This window comes from Dermacentor albipictus, chromosome 1 (assembly GCF_038994185.2).
Source record: "Dermacentor albipictus isolate Rhodes 1998 colony chromosome 1, USDA_Dalb.pri_finalv2, whole genome shotgun sequence".
NCBI lineage: Eukaryota > Metazoa > Arthropoda > Arachnida > Ixodida > Ixodidae > Dermacentor > Dermacentor albipictus.
The window spans coordinates 164,841,816-164,856,753 of record NC_091821.1 but is presented as its reverse complement, the minus strand read 5'-3'; the positions used below and the strand labels follow the sequence as shown (position 1 = coordinate 164,856,753).

General features: G+C 48.5%; 1 protein-coding gene across 3 annotated transcripts in view; it reads left to right on the top strand.

Moving 5' to 3' along the window:
- The first annotated feature begins 808 nt into the window (after positions 1-808).
- The window catches only part of LOC135911403 (CD109 antigen-like), a 130,056-nt gene continuing 115,926 nt past the window's right edge, over positions 809-14,938 (top strand). The window contains exons 1-2 of one of the 3 annotated variants that reach the window (XM_065443704.1): positions 809-1,030; positions 2,085-2,149. In XM_065443704.1, coding sequence (XP_065299776.1) covers positions 2,148-2,149 — 2 coding nt within the window. In that variant the 5' untranslated portion in view covers positions 809-1,030; positions 2,085-2,147. The remainder of the gene's footprint in view (positions 1,031-2,084; positions 2,150-14,938) is intronic. The other 2 variants (XM_065443675.1, XM_065443701.1) reach the window with 2 other exon arrangements.

The following is a 14,938-nucleotide window of genomic DNA, read 5'->3' as shown; positions in this document are numbered from 1 at the left end:
GGGTATATCATTGCGTCTATGTTATTGTGACGGGCTGGCTGCTAATGTAAGCGTTCGCGTTTTCTAGGCTTTTCATGGGGATTCGGCGCTTGGGCATAGAACTAGCGCGATCCGTCTTTCGCCGCGAGCATGTCTGGCACGTGTAGTGCGGTGAAGCACTGTGGTAGGTGATAGGCAAGAACTCGGGACAGGGATGGGAAAACTCGCAGTTTCGAAAATAAATATAATATGTCTGTGAATTGAAGTAATCGACTATATTTGGCTGTAATCGAATGTTCCGATTGTGTCCAAATATAGGCACGGGGTCAAGCAAAATGGACTGCTTTGAGCGCCCTGTCCAAGCCAACCAGAAAATGTGATGACTTTTCCCTTCTTGCTCATTTGCAACCTGTCCAATTCAATGAAGTAGCGTTCCGTGCGTGCAATTAAGAAAATCTATTTTTATTCTGTTTTTGTTTTTACCACGTTTAACTTCAGCGTCCCCCCTTCTACTTATATCAGCAGAAAAATATTCGTTGTTTATGGGACATTCGAAGCCCTATTTTTCTCATTTCGATTCGAAAATTTCACTTTTCGGACGCCTCTTGTAATCAGGCACATCGAGTCTGGACGCTAAGCACAGAAGTGCGATTGAGTGATTGTATTAGCCGGTGAGAGCAAACTCAACCCGAAACGTCACTGTGCTTTTGGCTAACAAACCCACGTTGCAGATTTGTTCTCATTCTCGACGACAGGTGCCGCCGTGAAATGCTTCAGCGCATGTCCGGTAGATGGCGCCAGAGCCGGCGGCGCTGGTTTTTTTTCTTCAGTTTTGGCAGTTGCGAATCGTGCAGCCGACGCTGGCCATCCAGTGCTACAGTCAGGCGACTCGGGCAGAGTTACGTCGGTGCTGTGTGTATGACGTGCGTTCGCGAACTAACTCGCGGTACGTCGAAATGCTACCTTGACCGATCAGCGTAGATTGTCAGCGTGTATACGAGGTCGCTTCTGGACTATATTCGAGCTCTTCCTCGTGTGCAAGTTTTGAAAGGTGAGCTTGGTTATTCCTCAACGCGTATTTCCGTGGTACATTCGCCAAATCATCATGAACTAGCAGTGTGTTTTTGGGTTAGGAAGAGGGAGTGCAACATTCACGAATTTACGTGCTGCCATGTTTGTGTAACTGTGGCGTCATTTCTTATGTACTTACCTATATGATAACGACCATGTAGACTTTATTGCTAGAAGCGTCGACGAGCCATTTCGCTTTTTCTTTCATCCTCACGAGCTATCGTTCCGACATTACTACGTTGAGTGATGCTAAAACCACGAGGTCATGAGAATCTGATGTTACCATTAATTTCTTATGCATGGCCCTCTGAACGAGTTCAAGGACGCGTTGTAAAGTCGTCTTCCTTACGCTCCCGCGTCATGCTGCTTTGAAACCAATGTGGCTTGTGGTCACAAAAATGTTGCATGGGCTTCCCTGCTGGGAGGTTTATTACGATGGTATCGCTTCAACACGATGCTTTCAGAAATGTATTTCGCACATGTGGTGGCGCATTCATCCCGGGGTTTTTCTGTCCCCTGTCCTATAGGAATACTGTTAATTTTTTTAACGATCACGCGGTAATTTGGTTGTCAGGAGCATACCACAATAAGAGCACGTCTTTGCCTCAAGTGTAACTTTGGGTTCTCAAATTTTTATCTTCTTGTGGCCTGCCTTTACTGCTGTCATTTGTCGCATAGTTTGTCTAGACGATCAGCTCTAAAGTGGTGCTAGATAATAATGCTATTGTAGACGAGTGCCTTGAGTCAGTACTTCCCGAAATGCGTCTAGGCTGAGGTGGACCTCTCCGCCTATGTGTAAACCTTCCAGTTCTTTCCAGTTCAAGCGATTAACATTGGTCGAAGAAGAGAATCCCCAGCGAGAAGCCAACGTTTCGACAAGGAGCCTTGTCTTTGGCAGGGCGTAGACAATGAAGACAGTCCTCTTGTTTAAACGTTGGCTCCAGGCTGAGATCGTTGATTCTATTGTCACAGTTGATTCAACTTTTGTAAGCACGGCCCATTTCCCTCTGGAATCTAGCCTCTCTCTATTTCAGGTCTCGGCGCTCGAAAACTCGACACACGGGCCTGGTAGTTTGATTCGGAGACAACGCTCCCCAATGTAAGTGATGATTCTTTAACAGTTTACCGCACGTGCGCGCTGTTCCTTATCGCAGGCAAAAAGACGTTTCGGGCTGTTGCATTCCCAGGGAAGGCAGCACCCCGCTGCGTTGTTGCGCCTTCAATAATGACCTCAGTGTGCGTACGAGTATTTAAGGACGAAAAGAAACAGCGCGCTGTTTCTTTACAATCGTGCTACCGATGCTGTCATCTCAAGTACACACACCGACAGTTATCACAAGCGTGAATGGAATGGAAAACTTTATTGACTCTTTTAAGGCGGGAACATTATTGCTTTGGATCGTCCGCAAGGCAGTCCGCCTGGCGTGTTCACACTTGGGATGCTGTTTGCTTCAAAGGAATGCAACCCAACGGCAATTAGGCGATGTTGGCGTCTGTTTGCATCTCTTGCCGAACGGAGCCCGGCGAAGCCCAAGTGCGGGCCTACGTTTTGACATTTCATCTGCCTGCGCTGTCCGCGCTAATCGTGCCGCCCTCAACCCACTTGCGGCCTGGCAGCGCGCTGTAATCGGGAGTACGTATTTGCGCGCTGGCGGCAGATGCCTACGCCCGAACGGCGGCTGGGCTGCCCCTACGCAGACACATTCGTGCTCCGTAGGATGCGTGCCGTCCGCACCACCGTTGTGAATCACGGCCGCTTGCTCTTGCTGCTGCTGCAGGCGGTGGCGGGTCCTACGCAGGGTCACATCCAAATACAGCCGTGCCCGCCCGGTCGCCTTGGGCGTGGGGTAACGTGAATGGTGTGCCGAGGCAGCGCGGGGGCCGCATACACCCGGACGCACGGGTGAGGAGCGGCGGGCCGTGTAGGCACGGAAAGCGAGATGAAACAATGACGAAAGCGCGCACCGGCGCCGCCGTTTTGGCCTTGTGGCCTTGAGCGGATCTGCTAGAGGAGGGATGCTGCCTGTGGCGCGTTGTTCGGGAGACCCTTCTTCAGCCATTTCGTGCGAAGTCGTTGATGAGCGCCCACCTACTTGTTTACTAGCCGCGCGTTCCTTCGCCTAGTGTAGCCGACCAAGTTTTTTTTCCATTCTTCCTGCGCTGTGCACTGGTTCTTGCGTGAAGCCTGCGTGCGTCTTGAAAGTATATATAAACGTAACTGTAGTTTTTTGGGTGATCATATTTTTGGGTGATGACAACTGGTCAATCAACCTGACGGCATCAGTATAGTCGGATTCGAGACTCTCATTAATTAATAAAGAAGAACAGGGGTTAAACGAGGGGCCCGATTTCTATCGGGTCCTTCGGACCCCTTTTCTCTAACACTCCCAGGGTTAGTTCTAGTAGTAAAACATAAATACCCAAGAACGTGGATGGGAAGACGGCGCCGCGGTAGCTCAATTGGTAGAACATCGCACGCGTAATGCGAAGACGTGGTATCGATCCCCAACCGCGGCAAGTTGTTTTTTCATCCACTTTCGTTTCCATTTTTTATCGTTTCTTTAATTCCATTAGTAAGTACAAGCAATTTTCCCAATGTTGTCCTCGGTGTCATTTTTTGTTGGCTTCTTAATATATATATATATATATATATCCCAAATGTATATTTTGCGAAACATTCCAAGACTATTCCTTACTCCTTTTCCTCTCCCTTCATCATGGCAGCGCTAGAAATAAAAATTCGGTGCAGCGTGGTATCCTCTGTTATAATGCATGTTTCCTCAAATGCATACGCCTGGCTCACTCCAGTAATGCGAAATCTCGCCAGTGCCCTTTAGGCGGTGACTGAATAAAGTGATGAGAGAGAGGCAAAATGGGAAGAAAGACACGAAGGTTAGCCAGTGTAAGTACCAAATGGCTACCCTGTGCTGGAGAAAGGGGTAAAGAAAATAAAAGGTCAAAAAAAAAAGAAACTAAGAAGAATTCACACAATAAAGCGATGTTATGCGCTACAACTTTCAAAGATGGTCGCACAATTTACAAGTTCTGTGCATGTGGCAGGTGCTTGCGATAACTATGCTTGTATAAAGCTCGCGCTGGGACTAGCCTAGTGGCACACCAAATTCTTTCAGCTTGACAGTAACGGAAGGAATTTTCGCGATGCGACGAGACTGACTCAAGTTTTGCAAATATTTCATTGCTTGAGGTTGCCGATTCGCCTATGGGGTGCGAAAGCTTTCATACAGCCTACGTGCAACTCGCATATCAGCGCAGTGACTTCAAGGCAGTCAATGAGGGTTTATGCATACACAGGTTTACAAGGGGCGTGAACTGACGTCATTGAAGCAGCTTTATTGTTGTACAACCAGCACCGCTGAAAGCTGCACTTAATGTCGATCCGCTTATCTTCTTCAGCAGGGAAAGCTATGAACAGGACAACAAAATGTCATCGTGAGATCACATGAAAACTATAGTTTCCGCTATCTCGGCGATTCTGAAAATTTAAAATTATGAGGTTTTGCGTGCCAAAACCACGACCTGATTATGAGGCACGCCGTAGTGAGGGACTGGAAATTTTGACCACCAGGGGTTCTTTAACGAGCACCAAATTCTAAGTACACGAGTGTTTTCGCATTTCGCCCCCATCGAAATGCAGCCGCCGTGGCGGGGATTCGATTCCGCGACCTCGTAATTCTGAAAATTTAGTACCGCCGTTCTGCTATGCAGAACTTTACCACTCGGAACACACTTGCTGGTATATATATATATATATATATATATATATATATATATTATATTGTAGAACAGGGAGCTGTGAACGGGCAAAAATCAAGTCCCGGGCGAGCGCGCAAGGCTTAAGTAAAGAAAGAAAAAGGAAACGTAACACGTACAAGGTGCAACCATTTTGTCAATTTTTACTTAGCTGCATGTACTTTGGTAACAGCAACTACATTGAGACGTTGTTCCAGAAAATGATTTTCACTAAAACTCGGTAAGTGTTCATTACTCATTCAGCTGCGTGTCAGCGGACTTAAGTGGAGGCAGACACCGAGGTTAGGTTATGCCAGTTTGACGCATGGTGATCTTGTACTGCGTTTTTTTTCTGAGCTGCGATAACAGCGCCAGGGGACATCCCACTCGCGTTCCCGCTTCACGTGCACCGATGACGACGATATTTGCATTCGTGAGCAGCTAGTGAGACTTGATTATTGTTGGGATAGGCTTATTCAGTCAGTTTTGGCGAAGCAGAGTAAAACAAATTAGAACCTTATTTAAAAAAAAAAACATTTATGAACCATTATTTTATAAAAAATAACAGAAAAAGATTCATGCAGAAACTCCTCCGGGAGTTCGTCTAAGTATGCGTAAGCATTGTGCCTCTTGCTCATCTCCACGCAGCCCGGTGTGATTATCAATGCTGTCAAACTTGGGCCCACCAGAATAAACGACAGCGCTGCGGCGACACTACGGTGCTGGGGACAGCAGCGCAAGGTGCCGTAAGTGCACTGCTGCAGGTGGCGGCGCCTGGTGCGCTGATGACGTTCCGGTCGTGATAAGCCGTTATCGCTTTTTAGCGCCCGATCCATCCGCGTCGAACCATTATCAGCCGTATTCAGGTGGCGGCTGCGTATGGCGCCTCCGCGCGGGCCCTATCTTGAAAGCTTTCTGCGATGGGGACAGAGTGCGCTGAGTGCTGATAGCTTCGTGTGCGCTCTGTTCTTGCTGCTTAGTTCGCGTTGAAGCGAGAGGCAGCGCGAAGAATTCGCTCGCTGCTGCGGGCCCTATCTTGAAGGCGATCATCTTCTTACCTGACGGACAAGACGGGTTTCCTCGTTGGGTAGGCGTAGAAAGGCTTGCGCATTTAAAGAGAGCGAGCAGACCTCTCTTACTACGTCGGGTGAGCGGCGTTGAATTCTGGGGTTTTACGTGCCAAAACCACGATTGGATTCTGAGGCACGCGTAGTGGAGGACTCGCGATGAATTTTTAACGTGCCCCCAATGCACGGGACACGGTCGTTTTTGCATTTCGCCCCCCTTCGAAATGCGGGCGCCGCGGCCGGGATTTGATCCCGCGACCTCGTCCTTAGCAGCGCAACACGTAGCCATAAGCCACCGCAGCGGGTAGGGGAGCTGCCTTGTTCTTGAGTCTCCGTTCACGTATTTCCTCAGGGAAGTTCACTGCCTCAGAATATCGAAAATTCGCTCGCACGGAGAGACCGGTCAACATATTTGCTGCACCTGCTATGACGCGAGTGCGAAATTGCTAGCAGCATCGCAGTTCATTAAAATTTACACAGAAATGCGGTATGAGATGCGCCCACTTGGCGCCATTTCTGGCCTTTCTAATGCTTCTACGTAAAGTGCTGGCAACAGCTAAGAAAGGGCTTCATCAGTGATCGCAAGTACGTAGTCTGAAATACGGCTTTGCACAAAGCAGTTTTTGCGTGTGAAGTAGATAAGGTATTTGGCTCTCTCCTTATTTTTTCACTACCTTTCTTTCTCAATCAAGAGGACGAAGCATTTGTGTCCACACTTTGTAAAAGGGAGAACGCTTCGTCAGTACTGAAATGCGTGGGTGTATCTTTTTCGTTCAGCTTTGGATGATACCGTTAACATGGCGTTCTATATATAGTGGGCCCATCCGCGGCTAAGCTCGTGGGTTCGATTTCTGACGTCTTCAGTTATATTCCGATGGATGCGGTATACAAAACCCGTGCACCTAAATTGATGCGCATGTTAAAGTGCCCCAGCTGGTCTAAATTACTCTGGAGCGCCTTACATCGGGTGTCGCTTTGGGACGTACGCTGCTATGCAGAGTGCTTCGATGCCCTCGTCTGGTGAGGGGGACATCGAAGCACCCTATTGCACTGCATCAGTCAACTAAACAGCGGACACGAAAGTTGGCTGCACGCTTTGCGTACAGTTTGTAACAATCCGAGCAGTGTTCTGACTCTGTCATGCAAATGCGCTGTAGATTACTCTAGTTATTGTGTATGCTAAGCCGCTTCCTCCTGCTGTTTTTAAAGCTTTCGTTTTTCTTTTCCTGAGAGAACGAGTCTTCAAAAAGAAAAGAACCAACGGATGATGTTACAGCGAAGCAGACACTAAATTTGTCAAAAATAGGAGCGGCGCATGGACACATTGGCGTTCACCTTAAGCCTTAAATTAAGCGACAGATTAGCGATTTATTGCGCATCAGATTACCCTACCGACGGTAACTGACCTACGTCAGCATGGTATAGCATATATGTGATCTTGCGGGCTTTGGTGCTGGATCGAGCAGGCGCACACTGATCGTGGGACTCCGCACTGTCGAATCAAGCTAGAAACCTGTTCTACGCCTCCGCTGCAGCTGCCGTCAATCTGTTTACAGTTCGCGTGCGATTCCTATTTGCTTTTGCGCAAACAATACAAGTCATGCCAATGGAGAAAGCAGAAGTATGCGGGTTTCTCCCCTCCAACTCGCCAAACACCAAGATCTTGGCGATCCGATTTCTGCCGAACTTCATGGGGGAAACTTGGCAGGCTTTAGCAAATGTTTCACCTTGACCGCGGCAGTTATTTAGAAACGTTGGCGTTCGCTATGTAGGATATAAATGTACGACGATCTAAAATGGCCTTGGGCTGCGAAGAAGGCGAGCATCACAGTTCGCTTGCGTAGGCGGTTGTCTGCTTGCAACCACGCTGCGGCTTTTGTGTGCCTTAAGACGCTCGCGCGTGTTCTGGCGTTTCCAGAAGGTATACGGTTTGATGTTAGTCACATTTTGAATTCCCAAGCTTATACCAAACAGACCTTTGACGCCGGTTGTGATTTGTCTGAGTAGCACGTAACCTGTTATTAAGTCTGTTGCGTGGTGCCCTCGCCTGTAGTAGTATGGCACCTAATCGGGTGGCGCTCTTGGCTGCCGTTCTCGGGGCGACCCGCTCCCTTCCCGAGAAGCACTGCACCCTTCAGGGCGACGCTGGGGTGGTCTCGCGGAGTGTTTACGATTTCGCCGTTTCCTGCGGTGCCTCACGCACACGACCGGTGCTGCGGGCACGCGCCAGCAGTGACGGATGCCGGAAGAAGCGCCGCGCTCATCGAAGAGCCTCGAGGTGGGGCGGGGCCGGTGGACACGTTCGCGAAAACCAGTTCTGGGTCCGCGGCGGCACAGCGCGCGCGCACGCTGTTTCCTGTGGCGGCGACGGATGCGTGCCACTGGCGCGTGGGTCCCCGGGCGCCTCGGCTGACTGAGCCACCTGCGTGCTGTGGGCCGCTCGCTCACTTGTTCGTTTTGGTGCCGCGTGCGACCCGCAGACTAGGCTAGTCCGCCCGTGCTCGGGCAGGCAAGATAGTCGTGATGCGATTCTCCCTTCGCGTCTTTCTATTTTTCCCCCATCTGTTTTAGTCTCTGTGAGCTGTGCACATGCTCGAACTACCCCGTGACATAGCAGTATTTAATTTTTTTGTCGTTCTTTATTATGTAGTACGTTAAAGCAACCAGCGCAATACTGCCCGTGTATCACCTTGTTCTCCTCGGTGTTTGTGCCGTGTTGCGCTCGGCGTCCCTTTGACATGATCGCTGTCTTCGCTCGTTTCAAAGGACCATCATTAGCATAGGGCGCGGTAGGAGCGGGTGATGGGATGTTTCATTACTCTTTGGCTGACCGCCGCCTTTTGTCCGTTTGTCGCGTTTGTATGCGTGTTGTCCTAATGGGGCCGGAGCGCCATGTGAATTTTCCTGTAATTACTGTTATCTCGGGCTGCATTTCTCCTAAGCGTTGTGATGATACGTCGAGCGATGGATGGTGGGGGCAGTGCAGCGACCAGGCCAGCTGTGTCTAATGAAGTCCATTATATACGTGCTCGACGGGTTCTGCCGGCGTCCCGCACCCTCCATTCGAGGCCCTCTCGTGGCCTCTTATTTTTCCTCTCGCCACTAGCTCCGAGGTGCGCGCTCAACTTCCTTGGCACGCAATTTTCTGCGAAGACTGGACTCCATCCATTCACTTCACGCAAGCGTTGCACGCCCGATGGAACCGCTGTAGGCGAAGACGTCGGAGCTGTCATCACCGCAGCGTCGGTGGCAGGTTCTTGTCAACTTCTCACTCTATTCATGATGACATCATCTAGAATAGTTTAGAGGGTGCACTCTATTGACCACATACCTTATTTCTCCTTTCCTTAGGGTGAATTTAAAGGGGCCCTACGACGGCAAATTAAGCATGTCGTTTTCATCGCTTCATCTGGCATTATGGGATACGGGTATATTATAGCGCCAGTGTAAACATCGAAAGCAAAGTATTTATTTTATTTGGCCAGAGAAACTGCCTCTTGGTCCTGCTATATAGTTACTAGAAAGGCGATTATTGGCAGCGGAAGTAACGTATGGTGGATGTGACACTGATGCCAGTGTCACATGTATCAGTGGCTTGCCACCCCAGGTCTTAGGTAACATTCATATGGTCCCAGCTAGGTCGCATCGTTACACGCTTAAACAAATAAAAACATGTTTTTGCTTTATCAAACACAAAAGGACTTCTGATTTTGAATATCAGATTCTGAAAAGCAATTGCAACATGACAGTGGGTGTGCTGTGCAACGGTTTAAAATTAAATTGTGCGGTTTTATGTGCCAAAACCACTATACGATTGAGGCTCGCCGTAGTAGAGGACTCTGGATTAATTTTGACCACCTGGGGTTCATTAATGTGCATCCGATGCACGGCAAATGGGCGTTTTTGCATTTCGCCCCATCGGAATGAGGCCACCGCGACCGGGTTTGATCCCGCGTCCTCTGGTTTAGCAGTGCAGCGCCAAAGCCTGCAACGGTTTGCACCATAGACCTCTTCAACGCGAATGCTCTGGGCGGAGCCATAATGCCCTTCGGGCTGTAGTATTTGCGCGTGAACCTCCACGGATAAGCATAGCAGACGCTGCCGTGCGTGCCTTTGTAATCCCGCGTCTCAGTGCATAGATACTTCCTAGTATATCTCTATGAGGCACGGAGTGAATGGAAGACACCAGTGGGTTTACCTGGAGAATGAAATGCGAAATTGAAGGTTTTCTTTCGTCGTCTGCTCGGATTTTGAACTCGGAAGACGGATAAAGTTAGTTACCGTGGGCCAATTTTTATAATTCCTTTAGCCTCCCTCTCACTATTCTATGATAAACGCATTCCAGTGCTACCGAAGGTGTCGAAAGGGCATTGCAGGGCTCGTTTAAGCACGCATGTTGTGGTGATTTGCCGTACTAGCGCTCATAGTGCGAACTTCAAGGTGTTCGGTCACCCGCCGTGGTTGCTCAGTGGCTATGGTGTTGGGCTGCTGAGCACGAGGTCGTGGGATCGAATCCCGGCCACGGCGGCCGCATTTAGATGGGGGCGAAATGCGAAAACACCCGTGTGCTTAGATTTAGGTGCACGTTAAAGAACCCCAGGTGGTCGAAATTTCCGGAGTCCTCCACTACGGCGTGCCTCATAATCAGAAAGTGGTTTTGGCACGTAAAACCCCAAATAAAAAAATAAATAAAAAAAGGTGTTCGGTCCGCGCAGCATGTTCGTTTGTACATCACATGTGCTGACTCGGCAGCCGACTGAGCTGAGTAGCGCACATGTTCTGCGGTGTCATGTTGCTTTGCCGCGCGCTGATTGATGCGTGAGAGCGGAAATAACACTCGCGTCGGCGCGTTGCACGAATGCTGTTTATCAGTATCAGCAGACGGCAGTGAGCACTTCGCGTGAATCAGCCCCACTCACTACCTTTTCAAGGTGCGATAGGAATCGTTGCATCAAATTAGGCATTTTCCCCTCTTGCGTCGCTGTCACGTGTACCGCACATGTGTCGGTGACTGCTGCTTGCACCGGCACTTTCATGCGACCGGCATGCAAGGGTACTGAGTGCGGCTGATTCACTCGAAGTGCATAAATAGAACATCCCAGGGCTCAAAATCGCGAAAATGGTAACGCGGAGCGAAATCGTCGGCGCAGTCTCTATGGAAATTGATTTCTCAAAGTTGCTGCGGGCTGCCCACACAGAAAAGGGCCCGGAAGCGAGCAGCTAGGGGTGGAATCTGATTGTGGGTGCGCGTCGCTGCACACGCTGATGACGTTACTAGGCAGCTTGAGTTCAGGGCAGGCCTGTTAGTTGACCTCCACCTGCGCTGTCTGTCGGGCCGCAAAGATGTTTTAGCCAGGGTAGAGTTAAATGGGGGTCCAACTCGAGGTTCTACCGCTCACTTTCTCTTTTTTTTTTGCTTTTCCTAACATCAAACTCGTCATCGGTCGCCGTATTTTTGGCGCGTGCTGGCTCGTGCTCTGCATGATTGTATAGCTGTTTCGGATGCTGCAAGTGGTGCTTCTACTTATCGATGCATAAAGCGATATGCAGAGGAAGCTCGTTAGATTATTACGCGTGCCGACGAATGTTCCTGGACTGCGGAAGCCGCCCCATAAGCGGTTGAGAACTTGGCGTTTTTCATCGGTTGCGTGCCCCGAAAATGCTGTGCATAAGAACGAGAGCCTTGGTGAAAAAATAGCTTGACGAGTCCTCGGCCTTGCGAATGCACTAAACATAATAGGGCGCGCAGCGTAACGTGCACGTTCTCATTTCGCTGCTTGATACACCTTGACGAGCTTCCATCGTTAGGCTGCGTCACTGTGTCAGTGTGACGTCACCGATTTCAAAGTATTTTTCTTTTTGTCCTGTTGTGGCTCTTGTATCAAGTTCCTGCAGCTTGCTAAGCTTAGTCTTTGGCTCCGAGTACTATAGAGTCCATCTTTACCGTAAATAATTAACTAGGCCCGAGCAGTCGTCAAAACCCTTGGCGTCACGGCATGCTGGCGCGGTAACTTCAAAACGGCGTCACCTTGAGATTATCATCATCTTGTGAACTCTTTGTCTTGTTGGAAAATCCAAGATTCTTAGCGTCAGCATTGCTAATAAACGGACATGCCTCGATCGCATGCTGATTTAAGTTTCGCACTTCGTGTGTCCTGAATTATTTGCATGAAAAACTTGTTTCTGAAATTAAGTTACTTGGTTCCTGATTATTTCGTATAGTACTGTGTAATGTATTGTGTTACATTCGTAGCCGAAAATATGCGTTTGCTGATTTTTCTTTTGTGCACTATGTTTGGAAATATTGGAAACTCTAAATAACAGTACATGTAAGGCTTCCGATTTTGGATCGTTGGTATGTAGCAAAAAACTGGCGGAAGTCCGTTACTGTTTATTTATTTTTTTCGAAGAAGCAGGTGCTTTTCGAGGTGTATCCCTATAAAAGTATCAACAAATCGTGGCTATGGATGAAAAAGAAAGAAAACAGTCGAGAACTGGTGCTGCTGAATACCACCATCGGAAGCTTTATTGTTTTTGCTTAAACCATTCCGTTGAGATGTTTTATCATTTTAATGTGTGTTTCGTGGTCTTAATTGAAAATATCCATTTACGTAACTGTCAACGGATGGAATGTAGTGCAAACAGCGCTCGGCTACCAGGGTGCTGTCCTGATCGCTTCATGCTAATTTTGTGTCCCCCCTTCCTTTTTTTTTTTTGAGTAGTGGCCAACACCACTGTGATGCGTGCAATTACATGAAGCTGGTTTTCATTATGCTTGTAAGCTGTGCATTATGAAGCGCGATACAAAGCAAGAACAGAGGGAATCAAATTTTTCTTCAGAAAAACAAGAAAAATAAAAAGGAACGTGTATATGCGTAACGGATGTGGAGGTAAACGCGCAGCGAAATAGATCAGTGACTGGATTTTTTTCTTTTCTCGCGGCAAATGAAGGCCTAACATGTGCATTTCTGCAGCTCACTTTAACCGACTGTAACTGTTTGAGCGAAACACATGCGTCGTATTTCGGCGGATCTTCGCAAGCGCCTGTAGGATGAGCTCTGACGCAGGCGGCGACGGATGTGCGCTGTTGTCTTCCACAAAAATATTGCATAGCGGTTGCACGAGCGTTCTGCACGAACAGGAACGCTGACGACAACGTCCTGCTATTTTCTGCTGGTTCAGCGCAGTTTGATATGAATGAAGTTTGTCCATTGAAAATTGTTTCCGACTGATTTAAACACGCCTGTTGAAGTCTCCACACTGCTCTCGCCATTCAAATATTATTAATAAAGATGTTTTACTCTCTCTCAAATAGCAAGACATTATTAGGGCATGCACGTCTTAATGCCCCACTACAAGCACGTAGGGGGAGCAAAATTGCTTGCGTAACCGCCATCTAGAAGAGCGGTAGTTATGCACTGTTCCTTGATGCAAAAGTCAAAAGTATGCCTCACGCTTCATTGTCGCGCTAAAAAGATAAAAATAATAGAAAAAAAGCAGATGTAACGCATTACAGCGTCCCAAACTGCTTTTTGCTTGCGAGGCTGGGTGCGGCGAATTTCGATTATCATTTAGAGATTTGTGGGATATATTATAGTAGTTTGGAGCATTACTTCGTTCAAAGGCTTGTAAGTTAGCTTAAGGGACCGTGGATCGGAAGCTTCTGTACAATTCCGATAATTTGCGCGGATGCCACCATTTGTGCAATTCGATCAGGTAATTATTAGTGGCGCGCACATTCTGAAAGCTTCGTCATGGCGTATTTTTCTTCTGAGCGCACATAAGAAATGTGGCCGAAAGGCATCTAAAAATGGATTAGTTCACAACGCTTTCCTAAGATAATTTTGGGGGACCTATGTATGTGTAGGTTATTATTTCGCATGTTTAATTGCGCTGTACCAGAGCATTTCATTTTTTCTTTGGTGGAGGGGCAGGTTTCTTCTATTTATGTAATACGAGGAGGCATTACAGCGATGTGGGGTATCTCTAAACGAAACATTTAATTATGTACATCTCAGTTGCCTAAATTATTCGCGTCAAGTCACAGAGAATTTGCAGTTTGTTAAATTTAATTTTGTTACGGACTGGCAGTGTGGCTACTATCTAGGCCAACTGATGTGCCCTAAATGTTGTCTACGGGGACCGTCTCGGTGCCCTTGGTCAAGCACCTCTTTCGTGCCATCGTGCCGTCATGGTCTGGCGGTTGGAGACTAAGGCGACTGGGAAGCCGCGTGGCGGATAAGTGCGTCTCTTGCCGCAGCCAAGACGAGCTTCAGGTTTAGTGCAAAGGAAGTGCCTTCCTGTTTACAGCGCGTCCATCAGAGGCTCGAGAATCGCCAGAAGACGGTGCGCGGGACGGGACTGATGCCGCCATGCAGCATCACGCGATAAAACGGGAGGAAATTAACAGTGCGGGCACCAAGAAATCGCGCAGTATGCAGCCGCTCGCAAGATTTAGAAGTATGAAAGCCACTGGAAATGGTACATTTTCCTGCTGTCCGGGCGCGTATTCAAAGCCACATTACACGCATATGTCGAGCACTTGACCCACACTGAAGTGCTGAGTGCACCGCATCGATTGCTCGCTGCGTGATTACGCCTTGAGAGAACGTGGTTATTGCTGCCGGTTTCCAAAAGATTTTGTGTGCGCCTGTGTTCTTCTAGTTGTAGAGTGCAAAGCCAAAGCGGTCACGCAGATATGTCATGCATATATGAATGTTTGGTGGTGGCAACGGGGCTTGGCTTGAGCATAAACAACTATGCAGTGGTCGCAAACTGGTGCTCCCAGTGCGGTGTGTTCTTCCTGAGTATTGCCCGAAAGCATCGCTCAACTGAGGGCTGCAGTTCCACCGCAGCGGTGCCGAAAACTCGGAACTGCATGTAGCTCCCTTTTATTATTGCGATAGCAATTATACGTATACTCCAGGCACATTTCCGCCGTCGGCGTCGCTGGGTTGTTCCGTATAAAGTCCAAGTGCGATAACATCGTCGTCAGGCGCCGTACGCTGTATGCGCGAGTGAAAGCGTGCGAAAGTGAGCAGACGATGGTGGCTCAATCTTGCACGCGCGAA